General features: G+C 47.3%; 2 protein-coding genes across 11 annotated transcripts in view; one reads left to right on the top strand and one right to left on the bottom strand.

Moving 5' to 3' along the window:
- Positions 1-12,700, bottom strand: part of LOC134980631 (uncharacterized) — a 34,370-nt gene extending 21,670 nt beyond the window's left edge. Inside the window, exons 1-3 of one of the 5 annotated variants that reach the window (XM_063947535.1) lie at positions 12,608-12,700; positions 11,165-11,284; positions 471-1,180 (exon numbers count right to left, since the gene is read on the bottom strand). In XM_063947535.1, coding sequence (XP_063803605.1) covers positions 471-1,149 — 679 coding nt within the window. In that variant the 5' untranslated portion in view covers positions 1,150-1,180; positions 11,165-11,284; positions 12,608-12,700. Of the gene's footprint in view, positions 1-470; positions 1,181-11,164; positions 11,285-11,353; positions 11,817-12,607 lie in introns of those variants that run through there. The other 4 variants (XM_063947533.1, XM_063947532.1, XM_063947534.1 and 1 more) reach the window with 4 other exon arrangements.
- Positions 12,701-12,763: 63 nt separating this feature from the next.
- Positions 12,764-17,845, top strand: part of LOC134980629 (mis18-binding protein 1-like) — a 142,888-nt gene continuing 137,806 nt past the window's right edge. For 4 of the 6 annotated variants that reach the window (XM_063947527.1, XM_063947529.1, XM_063947528.1 and 1 more), the window contains exon 1: positions 12,826-12,927. Coding sequence is in view for 2 of the 6 variants with exons in the window: in XM_063947531.1 (XP_063803601.1) it covers positions 12,867-12,927 (61 nt within the window). In the remaining 4 variants the exon portion in view is untranslated. Of the gene's footprint in view, positions 12,928-17,845 lie in introns of all 6 variants that reach the window. The other 2 variants (XM_063947531.1, XM_063947530.1) reach the window with 1 other exon arrangement.

Genomic DNA, 17,845 nt, shown 5'->3' with positions numbered 1-17,845 from the left:
ATTGCAAGGCAGCAATGCAAGCCACTGTGCTAACAGACAACCCTTACTGTACCATATATAAATAATAGGAGCTACTACAGAATTCTCTAATCACATAAAGACAGGGAACCAGCAAGAAGTGGAAAGGAGAGACACTCGCAATTATCATCACACTTTGTGAACAGCGGGCCTCATTGATCGTTACTAAAGAGGCCGCACATGCAGACCATTCTCGTCGGCCATTGGGTTTTATTTGTGAGCACAATGATCCGTATGAGCCAGACATTCAGGGGGAAGTGTATGAAGCAGTGATGAAAGTGGAGAAGTTGCCCAGGGCAACCAGTCAGCTTTGAGGTAACCTTTACCAAGTGCATTCTATAAAGTTATACAAAGCAGCCGATTGGTCATACATCTCACCCTCAGTTCCCAATTCTTTAAGCAGTGATCACATGAATCTGAACTAAGGATAAAAATTGGGTAAATCCACTTACCTTCAGCTGTGGATACAAAGTTATCAGGTACATTGAAGCACAGAGAGAGCTTCCACTTATTCATGTTTCCGATAGCGAGGGACAGCTCCCGAAGTTTTGGAAGCCTAAATAAGATGTACTGGAGAGCCCTCTCGGGCACAGTGCCTTCTCTTGAATGTAATGTCAGAGAGTACAAGTTCTGCAGTAAGACTATGCTGGTTAAAGGAAGGACACCTGAGAAAGCAACTCTACATAAAGATAAGTGTGTCAGCTGCTGGAAAAGCACAACTTCTGAGAATATATCTTGGTCCATCACATTAGAACAGTCTGTCAAATGCAGCTGATGAAGGCTTCCAAGCGGCCTCAATCCCTGGAGGATCTCCCCTTTCAAGCAGGAGTCCATTGTCACGCTGGTCAGATCCGGCAAGCAATTAGCCATCTTCTTGAACTGTTTCAGAGTCACCTTAGTCACTTCCACGGAGGAGATTTTCCGGCTCTGAAGGGTATCCCAGAAACGAGCATTGAAAACCCCTATGCTTTTAAAAACAATAATGCTGTTTTTCCATAATGAGGGGTGGTCTATGAGTGTCCGCAGGTAAGTGCACGTGGCCCGAACATTTGCTTTTTCCACTGGGGAAAGGTACATGAATATCTGTATGAGCACTTCTTGTGGCAATTGCAGCCACTGAATGAACGACATCTTTACCAGGCGGAATTTCCCAGATTTAGATCTGCACATCAAAAACAAGAATTCAGAGTTTGTCAACTAATATTTCATAGTTAAAGCCTACTCGTTAACACTCCTCTAATCTGGTTTGTTACATATCTACATTGTGACAGTCAAAAAGGCCGTCTTACTGGGTTCAGTTAACAAAAATGACAGGTTCTAGCCTACTTGTCATCTGCACAGCTGTGGCACCCATAATATGCCCGGCATTTATCACATCCAGTGACCTCATCAAAGCAAGAGTGTTCAGCCAATAAACTCACTAGCAACCAGTCCCATCAATCCTCATAGTTCACTGAGGTCACTGGTTACACTGAATGGATATTGGTGCTTTCATTCAGACTAGATCAGTTGCCTGTGGGTAGTAGGCAGGTATAGGTTAATAAACACATTCAGACTTAAGGGCCCCATACACTTATCCGAGAATGCCTGATCCAACCTGTACTGTGCAAAAGAGGGCTCTACCTGGCAAAAATAAGAATTTACTTACCGATAATTCTATTTCTCGGAGTCCGTAGTGGATGCTGGGGTTCCTGAAAGGACCATGGGGAATAGCGGCTCCGCAGGAGACAGGGCACAAAAGTAAAGCTTTTACAGGTCAGGTGGTGTGTACTGGCTCCTCCCCCTATGACCCTCCTCCAGACTCCAGTTAGGTACTGTGCCCGGACGAGCGTACACAATAAGGGAGGATTTTGAATCCCGGGTAAGACTCATACCAGCCACACCAATCACACCGTACAACTTGTGATCTAAACCCAGTTAACAGTATGATAACAGAGGAGCCTCTGAAAGATGGCTTCCTAAACAATAACCCGAATTAGTTAACAATAACTATGTACAAGTATTGCAGATAATCCGCACTTGGGATGGGCGCCCAGCATCCACTACGGACTCCGAGAAATAGAATTATCGGTAAGTAAATTCTTATTTTCTCTATCGTCCTAAGTGGATGCTGGGGTTCCTGAAAGGACCATGGGGATTATACCAAAGCTCCCAAACGGGCGGGAGAGTGCGGATGACTCTGCAGCACCGAATGAGAGAACTCCAGGTCCTCCTTTGCCAGGGTATCAAATTTGTAAAAATTTACAAACGTGTTCTCCCCTGACCACGTAGCTGCTCGGCAGAGTTGTAATGCCGAGACCCCTCGGGCAGGCGCCCAAGATGAGCCCACCTTCCTTGCGGAATGGGCCTTAACAGATTTAGGCTGTGGCAGGCCTGCCACAGAATGTACAAGTTGAATTTTGTTACAAATCCAACGAGCAATCGACTGCTTAGAAGCAGGTGCACCCAACTTGTTGGGTGCATACAGTATAAACAGCGAGTCAGATTTTCTGACTCCAGCCGTCCTTTAAATGTATATTTTTAAGGCTCTGACAACGTCCAACAACTTGGAGTCCTTCAAGTCGTCTGTAGCCGCAGGCACTACAATAGGCTGGTTCAGGTGAAACGCTGATACCACCTTAGGGAGAAAATGCGGACGCGTCCGCCGCTCTGCCCTATGTCGAATGGAAAATTAAATAAGGGCTTTTATAAAACAAAGCCGCCAGTTCAGATACTCTCCCGGCCGAAGCCAGGGCCAGTAACATAGTCACTTTCCATGTGAGATATTTCAAATCCACATTCTTTAGTGGTTCAAACCAATTGGATTTGAGGAAATCTAAAACTACATTTAGATCCCACGGTGCCACCTTAGGCACCACAGGAGGCTGTATATGCAGTACTCCTTTGATAAAAATCTGGACCTCAGGGACTGAGGCCAATTCTTTTTGGAAGAATATTGATATGGCCGAAATTTGAACCTTAATAGATCCCAATTTGAGACCCATAGACAATCCTGATTGCAGGAAATGTAGGAAAACGACCCAGTTGAAATTCCTCCATCGGAGCACTCCGCTGCTCGCACCACGCAACATATTTTCGCCAAATACGGCGATAATGCTTCGCGGTGACTTCCTTCCTTGCCTTTATCAAGGTAGGAATGACTTCTTCCGGAATGCCTTTTCCTTTTAGGATCTGGCATTCAAACGCCATGCCGTCAAACGCAGCCGCGGTAAGTCTTGAAAAAGACAAGGACCCTGCTGAAGCAGGTCCCTTCTCAGAAGTAGAGGCCACGGATCGTCCGTGACCATCTCTTGAAGTTCCGGGTACCAAGTCCTTCTTGGCCAATCCGGAGCCACTAGTCTTACTCCTCTTTGCCGTATAATCCTCAATACCTTTGGTATGAGAGGCAGAGGAGGAAACACATATACCGACTGGTACACCCAAGGTGTTACCAGCGCGTCCACAGCTATTGCCTGCGGATCTCTTGACCTGGCGCAATATCTGTCCAGTGTTTTGTTGAGGCGAGACGCCATCATGTCCACCATTGGTTTTACCCAACGGTTTAATAGCATGTGGAAAACTTCTGGATGAAGTCCCCACTCTCCCGGGTGAAGGTCGTGTCTGCTGAGGAAGTCTGCTTCCCAGTTGTCCACGCCCGGGATGAATACTGCTGACAGTGCTATCACGTGATTCTCCGCCCAGCGAAGGATCCTGGCAGCTTCTGCCATTGCCCTCCTGCTTCTTGTGCCGCCCTGTCTGTTTACATGGGCGACTGCCGTGATGTTGTCCGACTGGATCAACACCGGTCTTCCTTGAAGCAGAGGTTCCGCCTGGCTTAGAGCATTGTAGATTGCTCTTAGTTCCAGAATGCTTATGTGAAGAGACTTTTTCAGGCTCGACCACACTCCCTGGAAATTTCTTCCCTGTGTGACTGCTCCCCAGCCTCTCAGGCTGGCATCCGTGGTCACCAGGATCCAATCCTGCATGCCGAATCTGCGGCCCTCCAATAGATGAGCCTCCTGCAACCACCACAGAAGGGATACCCTTGTCCTCGGCGACAGGGTTATCCGCAGGTGCATCTGAAGATGCGACCCTGACCATTTGTCCAACAGATCCCTTTGCATGGAATCTGCCGAAAGGGATTGCTTCGTAAGAAGCTACCATTTTTTTTCCCAGGACTCTTGTGCATTGATGTACAGACACCTTTCCTGGTTTTAGGAGGTTCCTGACCAGGTCAGATAACTCCTTGGCTTTTTCTTCGGGAAGAAAAACCTTTTTCTGAACTGTGTCCAGAATCATCCCCAGGAACAGCAGACGAGTTGTCGGCATTAATTGGGATTTTGGAATATTCAGAATCCATCCGTGCTGCTTTAGCACCTCTTGAGATAGTGCTAAACCCATCTCTAGCTGTTCTCTGGACCTTGCCCTTATTAGGAGATCGTCCAAGTATGGGATAATTAATACGCCTTTTCTTCGAAGAAGAAATATTATCTCGGCCATTACCTTTGTAAAGACCCGAGGTGCCGTGGACAAACCAAACGGCAGCGTCTGAAACTGATAGTGACAGTTTTGTACAACGAACCTGAGGTACCCCTGGTGTGAGGGGTAATTGGAACGTGGAGATACGCATCCTTGATGTCCAAGGATACCATAAAGTCCCCTTCTTCCAGGTTCGCTATCACTGCTCTGAGTGACTCCATCTTGAACTTGAACTTCTTTATGTACAGGTTCAAGGACTTCAGATTTAGAATAGGCCTTACCGAGCCATCCGGCTTCGGTACCACAAAAAGAGTGGAATAATACCCCTTCCCTTGTTGTAGAAGAGGTACCTTGACTATCACCTGCTGAGAATACAGCTTGTGAATGGCTTCCAAAACCGTCTCCCTTTCTGAGGGGGACGTTGGTAAAGCAGACTTCAGGAAACGGCGAGGTGGCTCTGTCTCTAATTTCAACCTGTACCCCTGAGATATTATCTGCAGGATCCAGGGATTTACCTGCGAGTGAGCCCACTGCGCGCTGTAATTCTTGAGACGACCGCCTACCGCCCCCGAGTCCGCTTGCGAAGCCCCAGCGTCATGCTGAGGCTTTTGTAGAAGCCGGGGAGGGCTTCTGTTCCAGGGAAGGAGCTGCCTGTTGCTGTCTCTTCCCTCGTCCTCTGCCTCGTGGCAGATATGAATAGCCCTTTGCTCTCTTATTTTTAAAGGAACGAAAGGGCTGCGGTTGAAAGGTCGGTGCCTTTTTCTGTTGGGGAGTGACTTGAGGTAGAAAGGTGGATTTCCCGGCCGTAGCCGTGGCCACCAAATCCGATAGACCGACCCCAAATAACTCCTCTACGCATCGCCTGTCCACTGTCGTGTCCATAAAGCTCTTCTGGCCGAAATGGACATAGCACTTACCCGTGATGCCAGTGTGCAGATATCTCCCTGTGCATCACGCATATAAAGAAATGCATCCTTTATTTGTTCTAACGACAGTAAAATATTGTCCCTGTCCAGGGTATCAATATTTTCGATCAGGGACTCTGACCAAACTACCCCAGCACTGCACATCCAGGCAGTCGCAATAGCTGGTCGTAGTATAACACCTGCATGTGTGTATATACCTTTTTGGATATTTTCCATCCTCCTATCTGATGGATCTTTAAGTGCGGCCGTCTCAGGAGAGGGTAACGCCACTTGTTTTGATAAGCGTGTTAGCGCTTTGTCCACCCTAGGAGGTGTTTCCCAGCGCTCCCTAACCTCTGGCGGGAAAGGGTATAAAGCCAATAACTTCTTTGAAATTAGCAGTTTTTTATCGGGGCACCCCACGCTTCATCACACACGTCATTTAATTCTTCTGATTCGGTAAAAACTACTGGTAGTTTTTTTCACACCCCACATAATACCCTGTTTAGTGGTACCTGTAGTATCAGCTAAATGTAACATCTCCTTTATTGCCAAAATCATATAACGTGTGGCCCTACTGGAAAATACGGTTGATTCGTCACCTTCACCACCGGAATCAGTGCCTGTGTCTGGGTCTGTGTCGACCGACTGAGGCAAGGGGCGTTTTACAGCCCCTGACGGTGTTTGAGGCGCCTGGACAGGCACTAATTGAGTGTCCGGCCGCCTCATGTCGGCAAACGACTGCTTAAGCGAGTTGACGCTATCCCGTAATTCCACAAATAAAGGCATCCATTCTGGTGTCGACCCCCTAGGAGGTGACATCCTCATATTTGGCAATTGCTCCGCCTCCACACCAATAACGTCCTCATACATGTCGACACACACGTACCGACACACAGCAGACACACAGGGAATGCTCTATACGAAGACAGGACCCACTAGCCCTTTGGGGAGACAGAGGGAGAGTCTGCCAGCACACACCAAAAAGCGCTATATATGACAGGGATAGCCTTATGATTAAGTGCTCCCTTATAGCTGCTTTTATATTAATATATATTGCCATTTATTTTGCCCCCCCTCTCTGTTATACCCTGTTTCTGTAGTGCAGTGCAGGGGAGAGACCTGGGAGCCTTCCTGACCAGCGGAGCTGTGACAGAAAATGGCGCCGTGTGCTGAGGAGATAGGCCCCGCCCCTTTTTCGGCGGGCTCGTCTCCCGCTATTTAGTACATTTAGGCAGGGGTAAATATCTCCATATAGCCTCTTGGGCTATATGTGAGGTATTTTTAGCCTTTTTAAAGGTTTTCATTTGCCTCCCAGGGCGCCCCCCTCCCAGCGCCCTGCACCCTCAGTGACTGCCGTGTGAAGTGTGCTGAGAGGTAAAATGGCGCACAGCTGCAGTGCTGTGCGCTACCTTAAGAAGACTGCAGGAGTCTTCAGCCGCCGATTCTGGACCTCTTCTTGCTTCAGCATCTGTGAGGGGGCCGGCGGCGTGGCTCCGGTGACCATCCAGGCTGTACCTGTGATCGTCCCTCTGGAGCTTCATGTCCAGTAGCCAAGAAGCCAATCCATCCTGCACGCAGGTGAGTTCACTTCTTCTCCCCTCTGTCCCTCGTTGCAGTGATCCTGTTGCCAGCAGGAATCACTGTAAAATAAAAAACCTAAGCTAAACTCTCTAAGCAGCTCTTTATGAGAGCCACCTAGAATTGCACCCTTCTCGGCCGGGCACAAAAATCTAACTGGAGTCTGGAGGAGGGTCATAGGGGGAGGAGCCAGTACACACCACCTGACCTGTAAAAGCTTTACTTTTGTGCCCTGTCTCCTGCGGAGCCGCTATTCCCCATGGTCCTTTCAGGAACCCCAGCATCCACTTAGGACGATAGAGAAATGTGTGATAGGGGCTCCATCAGGAGTAATGTGTGTAAGTGGTGCTGCTGTGCAGGGTAATTTGAATAATAGAGACTATTGTGCAGCCTAATATGAATCTGTATTATTTTGTGGTCACGCCCCTTCCCCATGAAGCCACACCTCTATATTTTTGGCGCGTGCCTATGGCGGCCCTCGAATACTCATTGGAAAGTGTTGAATGGCCCCTCAGTTGAAATAATTGCCCACCCCTGTTCTAGCACCTGTCACAACCCATGCAGTTCCTCTTTCCTGCCTGGGATGTCACTCTCTGCTCCGTGACACCCCAGGCAGGAAATAGGAGGTGCGTGGGTTGTGACAGGTGCAGGATGCTACAATAAACACAATACAGATGTATCTTACAGTAAAAATACACTTTCCTTTAAACTTCACCACTAAGGTGTAATATGTAATTTAAAAAAAAAAAAAAGTGCTGGGTTGGGTTAATTACAACAAAGGGAATGCCCACTGACATCAACAAAAGGTTTTGTGACATGCACACCAGATATAATAATCGAATACCATTTTTCTACATGCATCTAGAATCCTCAGCATTCATATTCAGGGATATATTTACTAAAGTGTGAGATTTGTAGAAGTGGAGATGTTGCTCATAGCAACCAATCAGATTCTAACTTTTTATCTTCGGAAGCAGCTAGATAAATGCTAAGTGGAAGCTGATTGGTTGCTATGAGCAATATCTCCATTGCTAAAAAAAAAAAAAAAAAAAAAAAACACCTCACACCTTAGTAAATACACCCCTCAGAGAGAAGTCTGTGACATGTTTTTTAATAAGTCTTGCAGAAGTAGTTAAATGTTAGCGTGGCTAAAGGTCTGCATGTGCATGCTCTATGCCAGGCATGTCCAAACTGCGGCCCTCCAGCTGTTGTGAAACTACATATCCCAGCATGCCCCAGCACAGTTTTGCTGTCAGAGAATACTGAAGCTGTGTCAGGGCATGCTGGGATGTGTAGTTTCTCAACAGCTGGAGGGCCGCAGTTTGAACATGCCTGCTCTATGCACTAATTATATGTCCCTATGTGCACAGCCCTGCAGAATACAGAGATTCACATAACAATTAATAACGCTACCAATATTCCATGGTCACTGGTGATAAAATATGTCACATGTAGTAAAGCTGATACTAATTTTATAAGTACAGAAAACTGGAGCGGATAAGAAGGGAGAGGCTCCGCCGTATTTACTGACTACTTTACAAACAGCAATGTGCATTAATCAGGATTAGCGAGCAAACACAATATCCAGCAAATGTAAAAACAAATACAGAAAATCAGGCACTGACACATTAGGAGTTACACAAAGCAATAATCTTTTAGCTGTATCAGCGCTACACAATACATATCAATAATCCATACAAATCCTCTGAACATCTAGAAACAAAATAATAAGTTATATTGCAGTATCACAGGTACTTCCCTCAAAATGTATATTTTACTGTTTAGCATACGTGCAGCAGCAACGTAAAACACAAATAGCCACTTCATTTTTCCTGCACATCTGCTGCTGCACCCAGATTGTGTATAGCTTGTTTGGGTGGAAAACTCTGTCAAAAGGAATCACTTTTAAAACACAGGTTTAGTCATAGGTGGATTTTACCTATGGGCTGCAGGACTGCTGCCACCAATAGGTAGAATCCGACACCCAGCTCAGGGTCAGGGAAGCCAGATGCTGACCATGACTGCACTGGCAGCGACTTCCTATTGGAAGCCCTACCTGTCAGTCACAGACACAAAAGGCAGGAAGCCACAACTGCCTTTTGGCGCAGACCAATCTGGCTTCTAAGTGCTGGGGTTTGCGCGTGCACAGTCACACCGCAGCGTCAATTGCACAGGTGCCGGTTCCCAGGACTGGCTGTCTCCTCTTATGGGCATGGGGGTAGCAGCAGGCACTGGGGTTTAGTGAATATTAAAGAGCCACTAACAACAACAAGTGTATGCACCTGCTGAAGTGAAGGATTCAGGCGCTCATGAGAACCAAGAGATATTTGACATGAGTGTTGATCACATGGGGGTCGATTTAATTCTCCGACAGTTGAATAGCGCCAGGAATTAGCTCCCGGTGCTATTCAATACAGCGCCAAGTGACACTCAATTGTCGGGAATTCTTCTCTCACCCCCAGGGGATGCGAGAGGAAATCCGAAAAAAGTGCTGCCACGCAGCCGGCGCGAGGCTGATTCTGTCGGGAATCAGCATCGTGGCGGGGAGTTAAGTCGGAGAATGCCCGTTCTCCCGACAAATCAACCTGTTAAGTCCGGGAGAACGGGCATTCGCCTACTTAACTAATTCCCGGCGCTATTCAACTGTCGGAGAATTTAATCGACCCCATGGAACCCTCTTGCCTCCTGCCTATAGAAACGCATAGCAATTACCTGCCTGAAATGCCGGATAACATAGCACCAGCATATGCACATCTGAAGGACAGCACCTACATGGTGACTCGCAACACCTACATGGCGGTGTATATCTTGTGGAGACACTTTGTGGCACATTATACATAAAACTTATGAATAATAATATTTTGGACATTAACATTTTTTTTTTTTTTTTTGGTGGTACATTATCTGTGTTCTGAAGGCAAGCCCTTTATGGCCAAAGTATCTGTTGCACTCTGTTCTGGCTGTGTGCATGTAACAACAGTCGCCCACAGGAGCTACATGACCTATTTTAAACATGCTCCATTACGCTTTTTTTGCAGTATAGTCAATGGGGAAGAGGGGGGATTTGATGGTTTTATCCCAGCCGCAGCTCCTGGTGCGCTATTAAATTGCTAGCCCCTGCGGCCGTCCATTATTTCTGCTTTCACTCACTTGAGGTGGCGAGTGGAAATCCGACCAAAGTTGGGCTTCTGGGCACCCAAACGCAGGATGCTCAGTAGTTTGCACAGGTTTAGCCGCTTGACCTATCTATGGGCCTAATTCTGAGTTGATCGCAGCATCAAATTTGTTAGCAGTTGGGCAAAACCATGTGCACTGCAGGTGGGGCAGATGTAACATGTGCAGAGAGAGTTAAATTTGGGTGTGGCGTGTTCAAAATGAAATCTAAATTGCAGTGTAAAAATAAAGCAGCCAGTATTTACCCTGCACAGAAACAAAATAACCCACCCAAATCTAACTCTCTCTGCAAATGTTATATTTGCCCCCCCCCCCCCCGCAATGCACATGGTTTTGCCCAATTGCTAACAAACTTGCTGCTGCGATCAACTCAGAATTACCCCCTACACCCAAGGCATTTGTGCATGACAAGTAATTGGCGCTCAACGCCACAAACAATGAAATATTGTATGACACTTTAGACAGGAGCGCGAAAAACAATTGAATCGCCCCCAATGAAAGCAAAACACATATAAATGCTACCGCAGGCAATCAGCAGGGTTTTTTTCCCCCCAATTAAAACAAATAAATCACAACTACTTTTAAATATTGGCTCGCTTACTGGATGTTAATACTGTACATGCCCAAGACTAGCTCACAGATGAGGAAACACAAAGACACTGGCCCGATTACAGCTATGACAATTTTGAAGCAGTACCATATGGTAGTGGCATTACTCCGATGGCTGATTAAAAGCATGTGGAACGCAGCTTGAATTTAGCCAGTCACAAAACCAGTGTAAATCATGTGTCCCAGATTAAAGAGATATTATGCAACACACACACACACACACACACACACACAGTGCAAGCTTCAAGCATGTTAGGGAATACAATGCAGCATGCGTGACGTCCAGAATAATCTATCTGCACAGTAAAGGGCATACAATGCAAAATCAGCATGCCAGTTTATGGGCTATCCCTGTTTTCTAAATATTAGGGGGTTTCCAAAACATAATAATAGTGAGTAGGAATAGAACAATAGGCGACCTGAATAAATCAGCAGCTCCTGTGTCAGTGTCTTGTCCCACCCATCATATATTAGTGGCACAGTCCTAGGATGGCACAACAAGCATGACAGCAGCAGTCAGGAAGCAGGGTGAAAGGTTCCTAGAAAAGAGGAATAGCACATAATGTAACCATCACCGTATAAATATGCAATTGTATAACATATATTACCCGCAGGGGAAACTTTACAGTAACTTTGTGCTGCAGCCCCCTCACTCCTGTATATAATACAGCTGCAGCATGCACCTGGGTCACATACCAGTCACCATAACAGCTGATAAATCCAGATATCGAAGGATATGTAGAAATCGAGTGTAAATAGTGTCACACGCTTACTACGGATGACATGAACCCGGTCTAAGCGTCCTTCCCTTCTTTTGAAGCGGGGCGGAGTTTCATTGTGTGTGGGGGGTTTTTTTTTCCTGTCTTCACGATCAAGACAAGGCAGCGGCCATCTTTGCTCAGGGCAAGCAAACTGTAAAACAAAACTAAGCGGGGACTGCTCGCCGGCCAAAATAAGCAGCGTGTCCCGAGCAAGCTGGAACCCTCTCCCGGACAGTATCTTCCTGCATGTTGATGACCGGTAAATCTCAGGTGGACAGCATGACGCCCTCATCCAAGATGGCCACTTCCTGTGCTGTAACGCAAGCATTGGGTGACGTATATCCGGGAACGTGCAGCGACCAATCTGATTGGACGAAGCAGGGCGGACAGCCAATCTCAGTGCCGGATAGCAAGAGCATAGGGTTGGTTCTATATCGGAGGGGCTGAAGGGACCTTGTGACGTATTGAGGGGAGGAGCTACGTCACCAGGGGGAGGAGCTACGGGCGAACAGGGTACCCGAAAAGTACCCTCGCGGGCTCGCTTCGCTCGCCACGCTTCGGGCACGGTGGCTCGCTTCGCTCACCACCTAATTACTAAAGGTAATAGTTGGTGGCGTGGATAGTAGAGGAACTATCCCGCTGGCCTAGCTCCTCCCCCTTGTGTCGTAACTCCTCCCCCTTACGGAAAAGGTCCCTTAGCCCACTTGATTCTAGCATCTACCAAGAGGGGCATAGGTTTGAGTGTAAACCATAGGTTCTCAAACTCGGTCCATGTTTTGCAGGTCACCTGTAGATTGTTTTTTAAATGTAACAGTTGGTGATACACAGTGCAGCTGCTGGGTGACATGGAAAACGTGAACCGTGTGGGGTCCTGAGGACCGAATTGAGACCCACTGGTCAGCCACTTGAATCTAGCATCAACCCTAAACTCGTACTTTAGACCGTTGATGTCACAACCATGTGAACCACGACGGTAGTGGGAGGAGCAAGGACGTCTGCGTTTGTTTTTTTTGTTTTCTTTCTCACACTTAAGACAAGGCAGTGGCCATCTTTCTTCAGGGCAAGCAAATCGTAAAACCAGACTACACGGGAACTGCTCACAGGCCAAAGGAAGGTGCATGCTCCCAACAAGCTGGAACACGCAATCGGACAGCATCATCCCCTTTGGTCGTGACCGTGTAAACTCTTGACAGACAACACGGTTGCCCTCATCTAAGATGGCCGCTTTCTGTGCTGCAGCGCAGGAGTTGGGGTGACGTGTTTCCGGGAGGGTTACCCAGGCAGTATCGAGCCTGACTGTGACTGGGTGCTGTGAGATGATATATGGAGGAGGGCGGCCAATCTCAGCGAGGATTAGCGGATGACGGAGCTCAGCGCAGGGAGGCCGGCCAACGGCTGTTTGAAAACAACAGGCGGGAGCGGTGAGTGAGGGTCCCCGGGTGTCTGGTTGGCTTGAGCTGCTGCAGAAGCTCTTGTCTTGTAGCGCTGCAGGAGTTATGCTGTGTCTGCGCAGCCCTGTTGGAGGACACATGAGATATAGGTTCCTGTGCAATGTTCCCCGCATCCCATAGATAATGTGTGGGGTGCTTTATCAGGCATCCTGTGGGACTGTGCATCATGGAGATTAATGATAGATAAATGCATTCTCATGCAGACATGCTATAGGAGATGCGCATTGTGGAGCACAGTTTTGGTAGTTAATGATTACTAAAGGATAACATTTAACTTTTATCGTACATAAAGTTACAATCTTAATGGAGCTTGTTGTGTGTAAATGTTGACTATATTCCTGGTATGCAATTAAGAAGCTGCCACAGGGCACTTGCAGGGTTAGTGGTCCAGAGCTAATTTAAATTATTTATGGTCAATGTGATAGGGAGAACCAGTGCTGGTGGCTGCCAATCATAAAATATGTGGACAAACAGAACCAAATATTGTCCCCCACTACACAACTGACCCCAAGGATGACATTTATACGTTATTTACTTAATTTAAGATTTCTTTCTGAAGTTCTCCGTAAGAGTATTTTGGCTGGTGGTGCCGTGAAAAAAATTCTGATACTTTTATGGCACCGTGATTCAAAATTTTTTTTGGAACCACTGGATTAAGGGGTAGATGTATCCTGGCTGAGAAAGAGAGTACCGGCCATTCTGCTACCAACTGTTATTTTTGAAACCTAGCCTGTAAAGTGACAGAAGCTGATTGGTTGGTACTTTATCTCTTTCCACTTTATCCCTTCTCCAGTCTTTGATAAAGCTGCCCCTATGTATTTAGAGATCTAGCGATTTTTGCTTCTGAGCAATTATGGATCATAATTAGTGGATACACCAGAGTAAATACAGGTGCCTACACAATATATGGACAATATCCCTAGTATCCTATCTAGGGACAGAGTCTCTAACGTACTGTGACACACAACAGGTTTCATTAATGTTTTAACAGTCTGTACAATGTTAGACTTTTTCTTTTTATTAATTATAGATTATACTTTTATTAAATCTGCTTCCTCCTGTATTCCTTGAACTGCATTTTCTATTGATTTTAAACTTTGATGAACACAGATTCTCTTTCTCTGCAGTCTACATACTATGTTAACTGCACACTGTATTATGTGAAGTTATATGCTGTCTGCTCTTATGTATCCTGTTTTATCCCTTTGTACAGTTATATGTAACACTTGTTGCACTTTAGAAAAGATTATTTTCATTAAAGGTCTGACCAGTTACATTTGAACTCTACCCCATATTAAAGCAGCAATCCCACAGAGGTTTTTGTATTCCATATAAATAGGTTAGATGCATTTTCTCTATCGTCCTAAGTGGATGCTGGGGTTCCTGAAAGGACCATGGGGAATAGCGGCTCCGCAGGAGACAGGGCACAAAAGTAAAGCTTTTACAGGTCAGGTGGTGTGTACTGGCTCCTCCCCCTATGACCCTCCTCCAGACTCCAGTTAGATTTTTGTGCCCGGCCGAGAAGGGTGCAATTCTAGGTGGCTCTCCTAAAGAGCTGCTTAGAGAAAGTTTAGCTTAGGTTTTTTATTTTACAGTGATTCCTGCTGGCAACAGGATCACTGCAACGAGGGACAGAGGGGAGAAGAAGTGAACTCACCTGCGTGCAGGATGGATTGGCTTCTTGGCTACTGGACATGAAGCTCCAGAGGGACGATCACAGGTACAGCCTGGATGGTCACCGGAGCCGCGCCGCCGGCCCCCTCGCAGATGCTGAAGCAAGAAGAGGTCCAGAATCGGCGGCTGAAGACTCCTGCAGTCTTCTAAAGGTAGCGCACAGCACTGCAGCTGTGCGCCATTTTCCTCTCAGCACACTTCACACGGCAGTCACTGAGGGTGCAGGGCGCTGGGGGGGGGCGCCCTGGGAGGCAAATGAAAACCTTTAAAAAGGCTAAAAATACCTCACATATAGCCCCAGAGGCTATATGGAGATATTTACCCCTGCCTAAATGTACTAAATAGCGGGAGACGAGCCCGCCGAAAAAGGGGCGGGGCCTATCTCAGCACACGGCGCCATTTTCTGTCACAGCTCCGCTGGTCAGGAAGGCTCCCAGGTCTCTCCCCTGCACTGCACTACAGAAACAGGGTATAACAGAGAGGGGGGGCATAATAAATGGCTATATATATTAATATAAAAGCAGCTATAAGGGAGCACTTAATCATAAGGCTATCCCTGTCATATATAGCGCTTTTTGGTGTGTGCTGGCAGACTCTCCCTCTGTCTCCCCAAAGGGCTAGTGGGTCCTGTCTTCGTATAGAGCATTCCCTGTGTGTCTGCTGTGTGTCGGTACGTGTGTGTCGACATGTATGAGGACGTTATTGGTGTGGAGGCGGAGCAATTGCCAAATATGAGGATGTCACCTCCTAGGGGGTCGACACCAGAATGGATGCCTTATTTGTGGAATTACGGGATAGCGTCAACTCGCTTAAGCAGTCGTTTGCCGACATGAGGCGGCCGGACACTCAATTAGTGCCTGTCCAGGCGCCTCAAACACCGTCAGGGGCTGTAAAACGCCCTTTGCCTCAGTCGGTCGACACAGACCCAGACACAGGCACTGACCCCGGTGGTGAAGGTGACGAATCAACCGTATTTTCCAGAAGGGCCACACGCTATATGATTTTGGCAATAAAGGAGATGTTACATTTAGCTGATACTACAGGTACCACTAAACAGGGTATTATGTGGGGTGTGAAAAAACTACCAGTAGTTTTTCCCGAATCAGAAGAATTAAATGACGTGTGTGATGAAGCGTGGGGTGCCCCCGATAAAAAAAACTGCTAATTTCCAAGAAGTTATTGGCTTTATACCCTTTCCCGCCAGAGGTAGGGAGCGCTGGGAAACACCTCCTAGGGTGGACAAAGCGCTAACACGCTTATCAAAACAAGTGGCGTTACCCTCTCCTGAGACGGCCGCACTTAAAGATCCATCAGATAGGAGGATGGAAAATATCCAAAAAGGTATATACACACATGCAGGTGTTATACTACGACCAGCTATTGCGACTGCCTGGATGTGCAGTGCTGGGGTAGTTTGGTCAGAGTCCCTGATCGAAAATATTGATACCCTGGACAGGGACAATATTTTACTGTCGTTAGAACAAATAAAGGATGCATTTCTTTATATGCGTGATGCACAGAGAGATATCTGCACACTGGCATCACGGGTAAGTGCTATGTCCATTTCGGCCAGAAGAGCTTTATGGACACGACAGTGGACAGGCGATGCGTAGAGGGGTTATTTGGGGTCGGTCTATCGGATTTGGTGGCCACGGCTACGGCCGGGAAATCCACCTTTCTACCTCAAGTCACTCCCCAACAGAAAAAGGCACCGACTTTTCAACCGCAGCCCTTTCGTTCCTTCAAAAATAAGAGAGCAAAGGGCTATTCATATCTGCCACGAGGCAGAGGACGAGGGAAGAGACAGCAACAGGCAGCTCCTTCCCAGGAACAGAAGCCCTCCCCGGCTTCTACAAAAGCCTCAGCATGACGCTGGGGCTTCGCAAGCGGACTCGGGGGCGGTAGGCGGTCGTCTCAAGAATTACAGCGCGCAGTGGGCTCACTCGCAGGTAAATCCCTGGATCCTGCAGATAATATCTCAGGGGTACGGGTTGGAATTAGAGACAGAGCCACCTCGCCGTTTCCTGAAGTCTGCTTTACCAACGTCCCCCTCCGAAAGGGAGACGGTTTTGGAAGCCATTCACAAGCTGTATTCGCAGCAGGTGATAGTCAAGGTACCTCTTCTACAACAAGGGAAGGGGTATTATTCCACTCTATTTGTGGTACCGAAGCCGGATGGTTCGGTAAGGCCTATTCTAAATCTGAAGTCCTTGAACCTGTACATAAAGAAGTTCAAGTTCAAGATGGAGTCACTCAGAGCAGTGATAGCGAACCTGGAAGAAGGGGACTTTATGGTATCCTTGGACATCAAGGATGCGTATCTCCACGTTCCAATTTACCCCTCACACCAGGGGTAACTCAGGTTCGTTGTACAAAACTGTCACTATCAGTTTCAGACGCTGCCGTTTGGTTTGTCCACGGCACCTCGGGTCTTTACAAAGGTAATGGCCGAGATAATATTTCTTCTTCGAAGAAAAGGCGTATTAATTATCCCATACTTGGACGATCTCCTAATAAGGGCAAGGTCCAGAGAACAGCTAGAGATGGGTTTAGCACTATCTCAAGAGGTGCTAAAGCAGCACGGATGGATTCTGAATATTCCAAAATCCCAATTAATGCCGACAACTCGTCTGCTGTTCCTGGGGATGATTCTGGACACAGTTCAGAAAAAGGTTTTTCTTCCCGAGGAAAAAGCCAAGGAGTTATCTGACCTGGTCAGGAACCTCCTAAAACCAGGAAAGGTGTCTGTACATCAATGCACAAGAGTCCTGGGAAAAAATGGTAGCTTCTTACGAAGCAATCCCTTTCGGCAGATTCCATGCAAAGGGATCTGTTGGACAAATGGTCAGGGTCGCATCTTCAGATGCACCTGCGGATAACCCTGTCGCCGAGGACAAGGGTATCCCTTCTGTGGTGGTTGCAGGAGGCTCATCTATTGGAGGGCCGCAGATTCGGCATACAGGATTGGATCCTGGTGACCACGGATGCCAGCCTGAGAGGCTGGGGAGCAGTCACACAGGGAAGAAATTTCCAGGGAGTGTGGTCGAGCCTGAAAAAGTCTCTTCACATAAGCATTCTGGAACTAAGAGCAATCTACAATGCTCTAAGCCAGGCGGAACCTCTGCTTCAAGGAAGACCGGTGTTGATCCAGTCGGACAACATCACGACAGTCGCCCATGTAAACAGACAGGGCGGCACAAGAAGCAGGAGGGCA

The sequence above is a fragment of the Pseudophryne corroboree genome, chromosome 12, assembly GCF_028390025.1.
Source record: "Pseudophryne corroboree isolate aPseCor3 chromosome 12, aPseCor3.hap2, whole genome shotgun sequence".
NCBI lineage: Eukaryota > Metazoa > Chordata > Amphibia > Anura > Myobatrachidae > Pseudophryne > Pseudophryne corroboree.
This window is presented reverse-complemented; position numbering and strand designations above follow the sequence as displayed.